This window comes from Chamaea fasciata, unplaced genomic scaffold, assembly GCF_029207755.1.
Source record: "Chamaea fasciata isolate MVZ Bird 193981 ecotype frontalis unplaced genomic scaffold, bChaFas1.0.hap1 SCAF_68, whole genome shotgun sequence".
Taxonomy (NCBI): Eukaryota; Metazoa; Chordata; class Aves; order Passeriformes; family Sylviidae; genus Chamaea; species Chamaea fasciata.
Window position 1 is genome coordinate 1,579 of NW_027094153.1, and position 14,049 is coordinate 15,627.

At 43.0% G+C, this 14,049-nt stretch overlaps 2 protein-coding genes across 2 annotated transcripts; both read left to right on the plus strand.

Annotated features, from left to right (window-relative positions):
- Positions 1 to 576: 576 nt before the first annotated feature.
- LOC136304302 (inhibitor of nuclear factor kappa-B kinase subunit beta-like) lies at positions 577 to 7,029 on the plus strand. The gene is given in 11 exon segments (XM_066207938.1): positions 577 to 1,411; positions 2,971 to 3,135; positions 3,560 to 3,629; positions 4,047 to 4,135; positions 4,601 to 4,690; positions 5,077 to 5,140; positions 5,143 to 5,200; positions 5,530 to 5,637; positions 5,945 to 6,074; positions 6,517 to 6,711; positions 6,964 to 7,029. Coding segments are annotated over 10 exon segments (888 nt in total). The 5' UTR covers positions 577 to 1,411; positions 2,971 to 3,117.
- A 786-nt stretch (positions 7,030 to 7,815) lies between these two features.
- On the plus strand, positions 7,816 to 13,095 carry LOC136304296 (inhibitor of nuclear factor kappa-B kinase subunit beta-like). The gene is made up of 8 exons (XM_066207934.1): positions 7,816 to 7,959; positions 8,073 to 8,134; positions 8,551 to 8,660; positions 8,917 to 8,966; positions 9,481 to 9,575; positions 9,762 to 9,909; positions 10,113 to 10,240; positions 10,958 to 13,095. Exons 1-5 carry the CDS (start codon positions 7,845 to 7,847, stop codon positions 9,492 to 9,494), a joined length of 351 nt encoding a protein of 116 aa, XP_066064031.1. The 5' UTR covers positions 7,816 to 7,844; the 3' UTR covers positions 9,495 to 9,575; positions 9,762 to 9,909; positions 10,113 to 10,240; positions 10,958 to 13,095.
- Positions 13,096 to 14,049: the final 954 nt, after the last annotated feature.

A 14,049-nucleotide genomic window follows, 5' to 3' on the forward strand; every position in this document is an offset into this window, starting at 1 on the left:
TGGCACTGGCAGATGAAGAGCTGTGGGGAATAATATGCCTGTGAACACTGGCCACCATTGTAGCCTTTATTTCTGGTGCAGGCTGTGGAATAAGCAAAAGCCAGGAAATACTGTTAGATTTCACAGAAGCAAGAAGCTGGAAATGTAGACACACCTTTCATTTTCCTGTCAGTCTCTTTTAGCCTGTTCTGTTTTTCCCTACCCACCTGTTATTGCCATGTGCTTACAGCCTTTTTGTGTAGCGCTTCAATTTTTTCTCTGTTTCATTCTCTCCACATATTCTATCAGACTTTCTCAGCTCCATGCCCACTCCCACTTAGTCCCGCCCATGACAGTGTATACTGGTATTTTCTTTTCTATCCTCTTCTATTCCCAGACAAATTTTCTGTGCAGTAACTCTGGCCCTGACAGTGGATGATTAGATGGACAAGCTCTCACCATTTCCTTTTTCTTTGTCATAGTTACCTCTGACAGGCACAGTGTGGCAGTGACTCCAACCACTGCCACACCTACAGTATTTGATTCTGCTCCCTGAAAGCCTCAGCCAGGTCCCCCTGTATTGGTAAATTTCTGCAGATGAATTATCTGTGCAAATGGCTGTAATCAGAGAAAGGAAATCCTCTTTTAGTTCAGGGAAAAGACCTGGCTGAGCAAAAGGACTCCCTTCTATTTCCAGGAGAAAAGCATCTGTGATGGGAGCATCTGTCTAATGGGTTGCCCTTTTTCCTTCTCCGACCACAATTGTCCCATCTCTCTTGCTGCTGTGCTGCCAAATGTACTGTTCCACTATTGACTCGTCTCTCTTTCTTTCAAGAAGAGCAGAGGGAGGGGAAAACTTTGTTGTGGATGGTATTAACGCTCTGGTATTTTGCCTTCTGAATCTCTTATCCACATAACCATGACAAAAAGCTCTCAGGCTCTGTTTCCTCAGCATGATTTGCATTCCCCTCCCATGTTCATAATGCTCCAGCTAACATGGTTTTAGTTAGCCTGGCTTACCTCTAGATCTGGCTCCTCGTTTGAAACGCATGTGTAAGCCCTGCAAGCAAAGAAGGTTAATTCTGTGAGTAACTGCTCTCTTAAAAAAGATGAGAGAACAAGTGCCTTCAAAGAGTCAGTCCTTTTCTTAAGGGCATGTAAATCAGGAAGCTCTGAGGAATTGTCTGCCCTCTTGTCAGACAGTACAGTGAAAAGTGCCTCTAGTACCTCAGTATGGGTTCCTAAGAATTGTAAATCATTTTGTTCCACAGATTACCAGGTGATTGCTTGTCATCTGAGTGAGGTGAATTTGGGATATGCCGTACTCACATTGTGTGTGAAGTCATTATGTGTTCTTGGGGCGTTGCAAATGCTAACTAAAGCTTGCCAGCTTTCTGCTATTTGAAGGAGGTTCAAGCAAATAATTTCCAAGGTAGGTACAGTCAACAAGCAGTTACTTTTGCTCACTGACATGCAGTTTCCCCGTGAGACTTTGTAGCTTGATTATCTTTAAGAGACATGTCTCTTGCAGCCAGTTAAATGAAATATTTTGGATAAAGTTTAATGGAGGAAACCAATTTAGAAAGCTTCTTTGATTAGGCCACAAGAGAAAGAAGATAAGAAGGAGGAAAGGTGGGATAGCAATTTTTTGAGAAAGGGAGTAAACGTTCTGGAATTGTGTAGCATTTACTCAAGCTGTGTGTGGTGTGAGGCTTAAAGTGAGGGGACAAGGGAACCACTGACGTGCAGTTTTAAGTGAGAATAGTGATGAAGATGATGACCATAGAAGACGGAAGGCTGGTTACAATGGAGTTCTTATTAACAGTGAAAGGTGACAGTGAACAGATACACCAAGAATACCCAGAGAAGACTTGTTTACTTGCAAGTCTTGAAATGAAAACGAGCCAGGATAACACATAACACATCCACAATGATAGACCACTTTGTAACATTTTTCTTCCTCTGATTTGTAGTGAGCTAAGCAGATTCTCATTCTGTCTGATGCAGACAGCTGCAGCCAATGGCAAAGAAATGCTGCTGAAAATACAGGAAGATGGCAAGAGAATTATTTGATGCCTTAGCCTCTTACCTGGCACTGGGCAGTCATGATTGCTCCTACCAGCACAAGGAGACATGGGAGCTTGCCTTCCATTCGGAGTGTTTTTCACATCAGCTCTAAAGATCAAATTATCTGTAGAGACAAAAGATAGGATGTTGAACAAAGGAAGTTTACAGTGTGAATGGAGTTCAAGGTGTAACTTTAAATGAAAGTTTTAAATGATGAGAATTCTTTTTATACATTTTTTCAACCCATCACTTCTCAGCTGTCTGGTCTAACTGTCCTGGTCTTCCTAGGGAAACTGCCAGGCTGGATCCAGATGTGCTTTTACTTGATAAACTTAGAAACTCGAAATGCTAAAGCACACTCATTTACATCTGGAGGAAACTGAGAGAGTGCTTCCTGGGGAATAATACAGAAGTAAATTCCAAGTACTTTTTCCCTAAATTGTAGGATGCCAACAGTAGTACCATGTGCACTATTAGAGAGATGGGCTTATCTGATGATGCAGTGTAATGGTGATTTAAATGCGTTAATTGAGATTCTGATTACTGACACCTACTTAAGAGATCTCTTGCAGAGGGTCTGCTGAAGGGTCAGTTTGTGTTAACTGTGGTTTAAGAGGATCTGCATTTCTTGTAGACTGCTACTTTGGGTGAGAGTGAAGATTCTCTCTTGTGTAGAGAATGTGTAGGCAAAATGACTTTGCTTGATGATAGGTGAGGACTTATTTTCAATATTTCTACCGATTCTTCCCAACTAAGCCTTTAGTTTTTACTAGTATCATACGCTTTTGCTAAAAAGGCAGAGTTATGGCAATGGTCTGGCAGGCTAGCTTTTTTTCTGATAGTCTCATTTATTTGTTGCAGCATCTTTCTGTATGTCCCTTCTATGCAGTCACAACTATACATTATTCCCTCTAATCTCTTCAGCAGCTTTACACTTCAAAGCCCTCTTCAATCCACCAAGAAGAGTTTCTGCTTTCTCCAAATCGATTTACATAGTCTGACTCGTCTATCAGTACTCTTGGGAGAGAACCTTCATTGATCCCTAGTGGAAGATTGTAAGGTGTCATGTAGATGTGGTACCATTGTGGGGTAGGTGCATCTGTAGGCTGTACCCTTCCTGAAAGTGATGAACTCTTGTCTGTCATAGGAAGAGATAACACATGGTAGTTCTAATCCTAAGGCTTTTCTGACCTTTGCTATAATCTGCCCATAGCTAAAACACAGACCTTAGGCCTCAGATGGGAGTTGATACTGTCAGGCAAAGAGGGATGGAACAAATAGAAGGATGAAAACGGGATGACAGTGACTTCTTTCATCTTCTTTCCCATGCAATTAAACCAAGGCACAAAGCTGTAATTGCTGCTACCACAAGTCACAGTCCATAGAGTTTTGTGCTTCTGGAGAATTTAATTGCTGTTGCTGAAACTTCTTGCATCCCTGAGAATTTGTGGAACTCTGGAGTTCCCTCGGGATAGAGAAGGGAAAGACTACATTCTGTGTTCCTTACTTGCAGTACCTGGACCAGCTGGAGAATTGCTGTGGCTTGCGGGAAGAAGCTATTCTTATCTTGTTATCTGACATTGGTAAGTGGTGGCAGTACCTTCAGTTGTCTGAACTATGGAAACCCTTTTAGTCCTGAGTCCACTCTCCAGATATACAGTAGTGACCTTAGTGACTCCATTTCAGACTGACCTTTTATGATCTTGATCATTTCCCAAAAGTGTTGGGAGTCTGGGGAGGTTCTTGCCTACTGGAAGCTAGCCAGCATTACTACAGTTTACAGGAAGGATGTGAGGGAACATCCGGAGAGAGAACTCAATTTGTGTCCAGAGTTCTATGGTGCTGACTTTACCCCTGACACTCAGTGTTTCATTGTATGTTTGATTGTACAAGGTCTGATGTGAAAGCCATGCTTATTACTAGATAGAATAGATGAATCCTTACTGAGCTCATGCTAGGTACTGTTACTTAGCTCTAACAACTGGCTTTTTCTGTCTCAGCTTCTGCTCTCAGATACCTTCATGAGAACAAGATCATCCATAGAGACCTGAAGCCAGAGAACATTGTGCTGCAGCAAGGAGAGCAAAGGGTAAGCAGGAAGCCGTCGTCTCTACCTGCACAGACAAGTAAACTTACAAGGAACCTGCATGTGCTTCATGCAGTTACATGGTCCCTCTGCAAGAGCACTCAGCCCAGGATAACACCTGTCTCAGGTCACTGTCACATAGTATTCTGTGTGCAGCTGAGGTGAGACGTTGTATTAGACGTCTGTTAACACCTGACATTTTGACTTTCAACTATTAAGGAAAGAAGCAGACTGTACTGATTGACCAAAGATCGGAAGGAGCTAGAGGCGTAACTGCTAAGTGTGCTACAACACCTTCAAATTCATTGTGGTTTTAGAAATCTACAGTAGCCTCCCATTTCTGCTTCTATCTCTTCACTGGCACCTTTCCTGCATAGCTTTGAAGAGCCAGACCTTTTCTTTCTGCTGTATGATGTGCTTTTAACAGGACTTCAGTCTGGCATTCTTATTCTCTGTTGTGTGTTTCAGTTAATACACAAAATCATTGACCTTGGTTATGCTAAGGAGTTGGATCAGGGGAGCCTGTGCACATCCTTTGTTGGGACTCTGCAGTACTTGGTAAGAAAGGAATTCAGCTAGAAGAGCAGCTACTGCTTTCTAGTGGGATAGAATTAACTGTTACCAAGCTTTGGGCTGGGATTAGGTACTTGCACGGTATGGGGTGCGTTTGTGGTGCTGAAGCTAGCAAAGGTGACTGCTTTTTTGCTGACGCTGGGTTTTGCTGAGACTGGGTTTTGTGCTACCTGCATCTGTTATAAATAAGCAGGAGTGCCAGTAACCTATGCTACTCACTCCAGGAGGGTCTTAAAGCCCGTGAGAGGCAGCGTTCAGTAATGTCTTTAATTATTTGTACAAATGTTAATGAGATGTTAAGGGACAGAGAAAGCTAAGAGCTTTCTGGCCAAAGCCATCTGGCTTTGTCTCATGCGTGTAAACTGTATCAGGCCCCAGAGCTGCTGGAACAGCAGAAGTATAGGGTGACAGTGGATTCCTGGAGCTTTGGCACGCTTCCTTTGAGTGCATTACAGGCTTCCGACCATTCCTACCCAACTGGCAGCCAGTGCAATGGTGAGTGAACCGTGGCTGGGTGGTAAGTGGGCATGATGTGACTTTCCTGTTTACAGGAAGCAGAAGTGTGGTCCCTTGATTCTGAGGATAATATCCCTATGTTTCTTGCCCTTTTGGAAAGTGACCCCTTTCACGGGGGCTTGACTCACCTGAGCAAGTTCAGCATTCCTGATACTTGCTCTATGGGATAAGGGCTGACTCCCGCAGGGCAGGTAACAGAAACCAAAGTGGCATCTGTATTATATGTCAAGAGTAGCTTTCAAGAGCCTACTAGCATGCAGGCTGGGAAAGGCGGGCAATTTTTTCACCATTGTACTCGCTTACATTAGGCATACAAAAGTGCATCAGAAGAGTGAGCTGGATATTGTTGTTTCAGAAGACTTATCCGGAGAAGTCAAGTTTTCTAGCAGTTTGCCCTGCCCCAACAATCTAAACAGGTGAGTACTAAAAATTGCTGTGCTGAGATAAACTGATTCTTCTGCAAAAGGACCAAGTTTGTGTTATATGCCTTACTGTGTTAATCTGTGAATACATTGAGTGCGTGACACAGGCAGTACTACTGTCACTTGTCAGACTTGTGTAGTCTTGGTTTCTGCCTTCTAAACACTGCGTTTGTGATGGGGAGAGGTGGAGTGCTGGAGGGAGAAGGAGGGGGGCAGTTTTGTCAGTCCTCCCACACAGAACAGGCCGTATCGTTACTGCCAATGAACTTTTACCTTTTCTGATCTGGTTTTTGTTGCTCAGTGTTTTGTCTGGGAGGCTGGAGAAATGGCCGCAACTCATGTTAATGTGGCACCCACGTCAGAGAGGTACAGATCCTACCTATGGACCCAATGGGTGTTTCAAAGCATTGGATGACATTTTGAACTTGAAGGTAAGCAATATGTCTGTATTACCCTAAAAAGTTTTCCAGAGAGCAGTTTCCTGAGCCTCTGAATCCTGGACTTAGGAGGAAGAGTGAGGCAGAAACTCATAGAACTGTCTCCTGATCGTTAGTGACAGGTGCTTTCCTCTTGCTTCTTTGAGGACAAATACTCCCTGAGCTTGTTGGGAGTAGCGAATAGCTTCTGTGCATGCTTGGTTCCATATTCTGATAGAGGATTCTACAGGTATTTAACTGCCATGTGGCCTCTCTTCCACTTGATGGAGGACAAGAACTTTGCCATAATGTTAGGAAGTAGCTGTAAAGTGACTTCTTGATTCTGCCAAGTGCTTTGAAGAGTTTCTTGGTGGTCATTTTTTCGGTCCCTCAATCTCTGCTCTAAGATGACCAATGTATCTTCAGCCTTTCTCATGCCATGCTACTCTTCTGGTAGGTGCTTCACGCTTTGAACATGGTTACGGGAACTGTGCACACCTACCCTGTGACAGAGGAAGAGACTCTGCAGAGTGTGAAGGCCAGGATTCAGTCAGATACAGGAATTCCAGAAGAGGACCAGGAACTAGTGCAGGAAGCAGGACTTGAATTGTTTTCTCAGAAGTTGGTCACTAAACATACAGCTGATGGCAAGGTGAGTCTCAGTATTCCCTTTCTTAAGTTTGAGTGAATCAGAAGTCACTGCACTCGCTTTGGGATCACAGCACTCCCTGCTGTTGTGGCATGCTTTTGTCATGGTAACCTCACAGACCTAACAGCCACTGTAGCGTAGGCAGCCTGTTGCCTTTGGTGCTCTGTGTTTGTTTGAGGAGGACTCTTCTGTTTGTGGTGTTGCCAAGGCTTGCTCTTCCCAAGAAAACCTGGTTGGGTCTTTTGTCTTGTGCAGGGGAATGATACTGCAGCAGCAGACACAGACCTTCTCTTCCTCTTTGATAACAAGAAAGTTTCCTGAGGCTCAGGTGGCCTTGCGTCCTCATCCAGAAAGTGTTGGCTGCATCCGTAAGGACTCCTCTGGCATGAATATGAAGGGCGGGCCGGGGTCAGTGTTGAGAGGGGCGTCTGTGTTTTGTGGTCTGTATCATGCACAAAGAGTAGAGGGAGCTTTTGCGTATTGGGACTGAAGAAGCAGTAAAATGGACTGTCATTCATTCAGTTTATCAGAATAACTAAAAAAGGGAGGTGTTTGATTTTGACATGCTAGGGGAGCTGCACAGGGGTTATCCAGCTCTAGGCTTTGCAGGCAGTAACATGCCCCTCAAAGGAGCAATGTTTTGGTCTGGTTTGTGATAACACAGTATTCCTGCTTCACGCTGATATGTACATTTCCCTTTCTCCCACCTCCTCTGTTTTCAGTTCAGGATCCAAAGAAGAATCTCCACTTTTTCCAGTTGCGCAAAGTGTGGGGTCAGATCTGGCAGACGATGCGGATGCTGAAAGAGGACTGTAATCGGCTTCAGCAGGGGCAGCGAGCAGCCATGTACGGTGGCCGTTTCTCCACAATACTTATCTCTGTCTTTGTGCGCTGGTGGAAGGGAAGACAGAAATGGGACCCTGTTGGAATGGGAAAGCCCGTGATTGGAGCTGTATGCAATTCATGAAAAGTGGAGAGTTAGCCCTTTGGCACAACTGCATTTGTCCTCAGCGCTATCTCAAGTATCTGTTTTGGATGTAAATGAAAGCCTGGTGGATTTCTACTTTCAGAGGCTAATAGGACCTTCTTGTCCTTGCAGGATGAATCTGTTGCGTTACAATAGTGCCCTCTGGAAGATGAAGAATTCTATGGCCTCCCTTTCTCAGCAGCTGGAAGCAAAGCTGGACTTCTTTAAAACAAGCATCCAAATTGACCTGGAAAAGTATAAAGAGCAGATTGAGTTTGGAGTTAGTGAGTATAGCATCTGGCAAACGGGTCTTTTCATGACTCTTCTCCTCACAAAAACACCTGCCTCCTTCTCTGTGAACCTGAGAAAGCCAGTCACCCTTCTTTGATTCCTGTAGCTTCTGAGAAGCTGCTGTTTGCCTGGAAAGAGATGGAGCAAGCTGTGGAACTTTGTGGGTGGGTATGTTTCTAAATCTAACTGCTAGTCATAAAGAGGTTTGTTTTTGTTATCTCTCCCCTCCTCCCCCTTTAGCTTCATTGTCCCTGCCTTAAATAGAAGCCCCTTGTATCTGCCCTGATGTCAGATTTCACATTGCCTTGGTTTGTGTGGCACAATTTTTGTCCATTATTAGTACTACATGAAGCTCATTCTGTTGTAAGGCTTAGGGGGAAATGGGAGATCTTGGCGAAGCCCCAGAAACGTCTTGGAATTTCCTTGAATTGAAACGACTCGTTTGTCTTTGGCCAAGGCTGCTGTTTGCATCTTGTTGGTTTGTTTAGAAATAAGAATGAGAAAGGAAGAACCAATGTGAGTGTGAGTGGTAGTGTCTCTAGGTATGAGACTGTTGTGTTGCTTATGTTCTACCCTGCTTTTAGGAAGATGATGTGGAGCAGGTAGTGAAGAGGATGATGGCCCTGCAGACAGACATCGTGGACCTGCAGAGAAGCCCGCTAGGTCGTAAACAAGGAGGAACACTGGAGGATTTGTGAGTTGAACTACCTTGAGCTTCAGATGCAGGAGTGTTTCTGGCTAAGCTTACTCACTAGAGGACAGTGAAAGGACTGTTTCTTCCACCCAAATTGTGGGGGACTGGGAGCACTTTAACACTAAAGATGTTTTTTGACTCATCTGTCATTGTTCTGAAATGGCAGACAGGTATAGAAAAGATTTGAGTTCTCAAACTATTTGTTCCATGTTTTGGTTCTTTGGAAATCCTTTTCTTTCCTGCTTTTTTCTTCTAGAGAAGAACAAGCCAGAGAGCTGTACCGAAGACTCAGAGAGAAGCCAAGAGGTAAAAGACGCTTTAGCTCAAGGTCAGCTTGCTTTGTGTGTAACTTTGGAGATGTAGTAACGATCATTGAGAAAACTATCTGACTTCTAGGCCTGCCCAGACACTAGCAGCACATGGGCTCTCCTGGATTGCCTTTTCTCGAGAGGGAAGTCAGGGAGTCAGTTTCACACTAGGCCAGCCTTCCTTTCTTGGTGCTTTGTGAGCTGTTCTCGAAACTCCTCTGGAGCTCTTCTCAGAGCAGGCTGTTGCCATAAGCAACAAACAACCTTTCTGGGTAGAAAGGATGAAAGACACAACTGTTCCTTTGATACAGTCCCAACTCTCCTTTTCAAGTTCTTTAAATTTTGAAGAAGGTGGCTAAAATTCAGTGTAATTCATCCCACTCAAACTCGCATATCCTGAACTTTGGCTGTTTCAGGATTAAAGCAGTAGTGGAAATGAGCCGCTAAGAATCTTCTCACTCTGTCCTATAAACCGACCTTTCTGTGTAATATTGGCTCTCATTCCGGATCAGAGGACAGGCGGTGACAGCCAGGAAATAGTACGACTGCTTCTACAGGCAATCCAGACCTCTGAAAAAAAAGTTTGAGTCATTTATGCTCAGCTCAGGTGAGCTTTGTACATTTTATTCAGAGTTGAGAGAAGGTATTTTCTCTTCCAGCAAGAGAAGGTTTAAAACTCATTGCATATGACTCTTGAGATCTTGCAGTGTTAACAGAAAATAATTAACTTCAGAACTGTTCTCCTACTGCAGTGGCCCATGTGTGATCTGATTAGTTTTTATTTTTTTAATAGTAAAACTGTAGTTTGAAAACAGAAGGCATTGGAATTGTTCCCCAGAGTGGAGAAAGTGATGAATCTGATGAGTGAAGATGAGGAAACAGTTGTTAGGCTTCAGGAGAAACGACAGAAGGAACTGTGGAACTTGCTGAAAATTGCTTGTGTAAGTAAAATAAGAACTCCCCTTTAACCTGAGAATATGGTTTGTAGCACAGGCTACTGAAACAATAGTAAATTGAGTGTATCCTATGGTTCTTTTCTTTCTTTTGAATCAGTATGAAAGCCAAGTTCCAGGTTGTCTCATATTCCCGGCTGCTGAAAACTAGTGGGAACAATTGCACTCTGAATATTCTGTGTTTTCTTCAGAGTAAAGTGCGTGGTCCTGTTACTGGCAGTCCAGAGAGCGTGAACACATCCCGTCTTGGTAGCTCAGGTCAACTGCTGCTGCAAGTCCCTTCTGGAACATTCAATTTATCAGAATCTGTAAGAAAAAGGTGAGGCAAAGTCTGGAGTTCTTCGGCTGCTAATGCCACCACTACAAAGCTAGGCTTCCTGCTTTGTGCAATAATGGCACACAGGGTTTCTCATATTTTACGCTTTGTGTTCAGCTTGCATTGTCAGCAGCCTTAGTTTACTTGGTAGTTAAGACTTGCTGGGGCTTTCAGATCTTCCGTATGAAAATTGGGTATCATGCATGGCTTCACTTCCCCCAGCCTCAGTAACAAAAGTGGTTTTTTGGTTTTCTTCCTTTAATCTGAGATGGTTGGGCTCACTTGGAAGTACACTGCCAGCAAGAACTGATGAAGTATTGTCATGTAAGGTCACAGTAGCTGAGCTGTGTCATTGAGACTGCTGCATGCGTAGTTCCGGCTTGCTTAATTGAACTGGGTTACCACTTGGAATGAAAGACCTTGGTTTGTTTTTTTGCCTGTTGCCCCATCCTTAAGTTTATAGGCTTCTCAGCTTTTCCTCTAGCAGCAGTGTTTCCACCTAATAAGAACCCAATTCCATCTTGGAATACATTTCCTTTCCCCCGTTTGGTAAATCAGGGGCTGCCACCAACTTTTCAAGTTGCAGTATGAATTACAAGCCTATGTCCTGATTAACTTCAGTGTTCTGCAGCGTATCTGCCAGAAGTATTTCTTAATGATAGAGGCAGCATCTCTTTAAACTGCCACAGAAATTAATAGTGTAATAATTGCCCCTTTCAGTGAGGAGCTGCTGCTGGAATCTCGGGAACTTTGTAGCCAACTAGAAAATGTGATGCGTGACACAATGAAGGATCAAGAGCAGAGTTTCTTGGTAATGTATTCACTCTTCTGTAAATGGACTAAGGAAGTGCCTGGCTTCGAAGTTCTGAATGTGCAACTTTGCCACCACTAACACAGCTAAATGAAATCTGCATTTTACTCATGGCCAGGGGGGAGAGTAGGAGATGCACAGAGATAGGAAGCACCGGTTCCCTCATAATCTGCGCCTGACATATTCTGCTTGCCAAAACTGGGAGCCACATGCTGGGAACTTGCTGCGCTAAACAGTAAAGGATGGGGCAAAGCACTTGGCTGTTGTACAAAACTACTGCAAAACTGCACACAAATTTGGGATGAGCGGGTGTCAGGGATCCTTAATTTAACAATGCAGAATATTGAAGAGAGAGTAAAATACTGGAGAGTGCAAGTAGGTTGTTTCCTTGACAGCAGTCACGTGGCTCATCATGAAATTGACCAATTTGTTCCCAGTAAATTTTTTATACCTCTTAACACACTTTACCTTTATTTTAGAAAAAGCTCAACTGTAGCCTGGTGTTGAATTTCATTTATTCTTTTGCCTCTAGACTGGAGCTGGCTGCAGCTTCAGGTAGAAGAAACAAACAATCCAGAACAAACCCAGATGTAGAATCACTCTGGTTGCCTCTGAAGCCATGCTGCTTTGGGAAGCCAACTGTGAAAAGCTGCTGCCTCTGAGAAGGGAATATCAGCTGCCTTCTACTGTCACCAACTGCTTATGTGATACATATGGCTTAGCTTTTAGTATCCACTTCTCAGACACTTTCACAAAGATACATTAGGGAATGCCTGTTCTAACTGCTTGGAGAATGTTCTTAATTGTGCCTTAAGACAGCAGATCTCTGTCCTGATACGTCTTCCCTTGGGCATCGCCTGTGGCTGTTTTGCTGCATTTTAGGCTTTCTAATGAACAATGGACAAGGTATACCCAGTCACTGGTAGATGTCACCTTCCTAATGAACTGTGAACTTAATTGCTTAACTTTGCTGATTTGCACTTTTTTTCTTTAAGTGTAATGGTTGTACTTACCTAATACTTGTTTCCTGTATGGGAACGAAATTATCTAAAACATGTAAACTTTTGGTTTGCTCTTTTTGATGCGCTCAATAACACTATAATGGAAAAAACTGCTTTCACTGTGCAGGTCTCTAAAACGTGAGAGGTGTAAGAATGTTAGCCTGGAAACCAAAGAAGGAAATCTTCAGTGTACAGGTATCGTGTAACAAAGCATTTGCAGATTATCTATTAACCATGCTTAAAGTTGCATGAAAAGATGAAAAAAAGACCAAAAAACCCAGCTGGATGGAACCTTGGTGAGAGTCAACACACACCAACCTTGTGTTCTGACTGTGACCAATTTATTTCATTCTGTTCTAACCCCAAATTTCCACTACAACACAGAGACCTCCTTTTATAAAAGGCTGTGAAGTATAGGACATGCAAAATGCAATACAATAATAGGGAGAGGTTGGATTTTCTTTTGGTTTTTTTGGAACAGATTTAAAATACAGGAAACTGAAATGTGGCACAAACATCACAACTTCCATGCATGCCTTCAAGTGTCTTCCTTTGTTGTGCTGGCACACTCTGGACTTCAGCATTGGGTTAAAGTCATTCTTGGGCAGAGTAGAAAGTTCACACTTCTTCAAATTTCCGAGTAATATTAAGGCTGAAATGCACCGGGTACACTTTTCCTTCATCTTCCAGAGCACCACCAGTTGTTTTACTTAAAGCTGTGTTAGGCTTCCAGCTCAAATCCCAGCCCAATTTTGTGACCTCCAGCACTGAAATTCTTGCCATCAATCAAGCCTGAGAGGGTCAGCTTTACACCTACAAAAGCAAGTCACGAGAACCATCATGCACTGACATCCCAGTACAGTGCTCTTCCTCAGGTCCTTGACCTCACTAATGTGGCTTAGTTGCCACAGGAACTTGCATACACAGACATCCTTTAGTTCTCTGAGTCTGCGTAGACTTCTAGCTCCTTTGTTCATCTAGTCTGTTCTTAAGATGACAGTGAATTAAACCATAGTGTAGTACTTAACACCATTTGCTGCTACCAGTGAGAACTTCGTACCAGGTCGAAGGGCATGAGTGTAACCAATTCCAATGAGGCTGGCATTGTTCACTTTAGCCTATAGGAAAAAAAAAATCACAGTATTTATAAACTGTGTAAGTATTCATACAGAAGTATCCCAGTCCCCTGAGAAGGTGGCCTATGCATTAACACTCTTGAGCTACTTGGAGACCAGCCTCTCTCAGAAGCATGTTCCAAACTTTTCCTTTTCTCAGGAGTTTTCAGCTTAAGCAAATGGTGCGAATTCTGCCTTCACAGAATGCCATGCTGTTTTTCACTGCCTCGTCTATTATGTCTTTATATCTTTTAAAGAGCTACTTACTGCAGTCCCTCAGAGCCTGTCTTGTTCACATCACTCAGGAGTGATTTTCTTTTTTCTTCTAATGAGCAAGAAATACATGAATATGCAATCCCCTTTTTGCATTACTAAGTTTTGAGCTCTTAACAACAGTATTTCTCATTTTCAATTTTGGTTCAGTGGTCCTGGAACTAATTGTTGTTTTGAAACATAAATGCTTGCTACTTCAGTTCTTGGTCTTAAAACACACACGTCAGCTAACTTTCAATGGTTAACTTACTGTTAGGAGAAGGCTGTAAGCTCAGGTAAACTTCCACCATTGTAATTATAATATGGTTTTACATTATGGATTTAAGAATTAAAAGGACACTTTCATTGTCTTTTAAAAGACATTTTTCAGCACAGTAGCATGCTATTCCAAGCACACTAGTCAGACTATTTCACTATGGACAAAATTATATTTAAGATTTCTTTTCCTCCATAAGTTCACAAGTACGATGTGTGAGGTCCCAGTTTAAATTTGTACCACAACAGAAGCCACAGTTCGCAATCTACCATACTTCCTCAGTAACTAGTTCAAGCAACTGCTTCATTACAAATTTTCAGTATTTAGGGGAGCTTGAAATACTCATTTCTGTAACA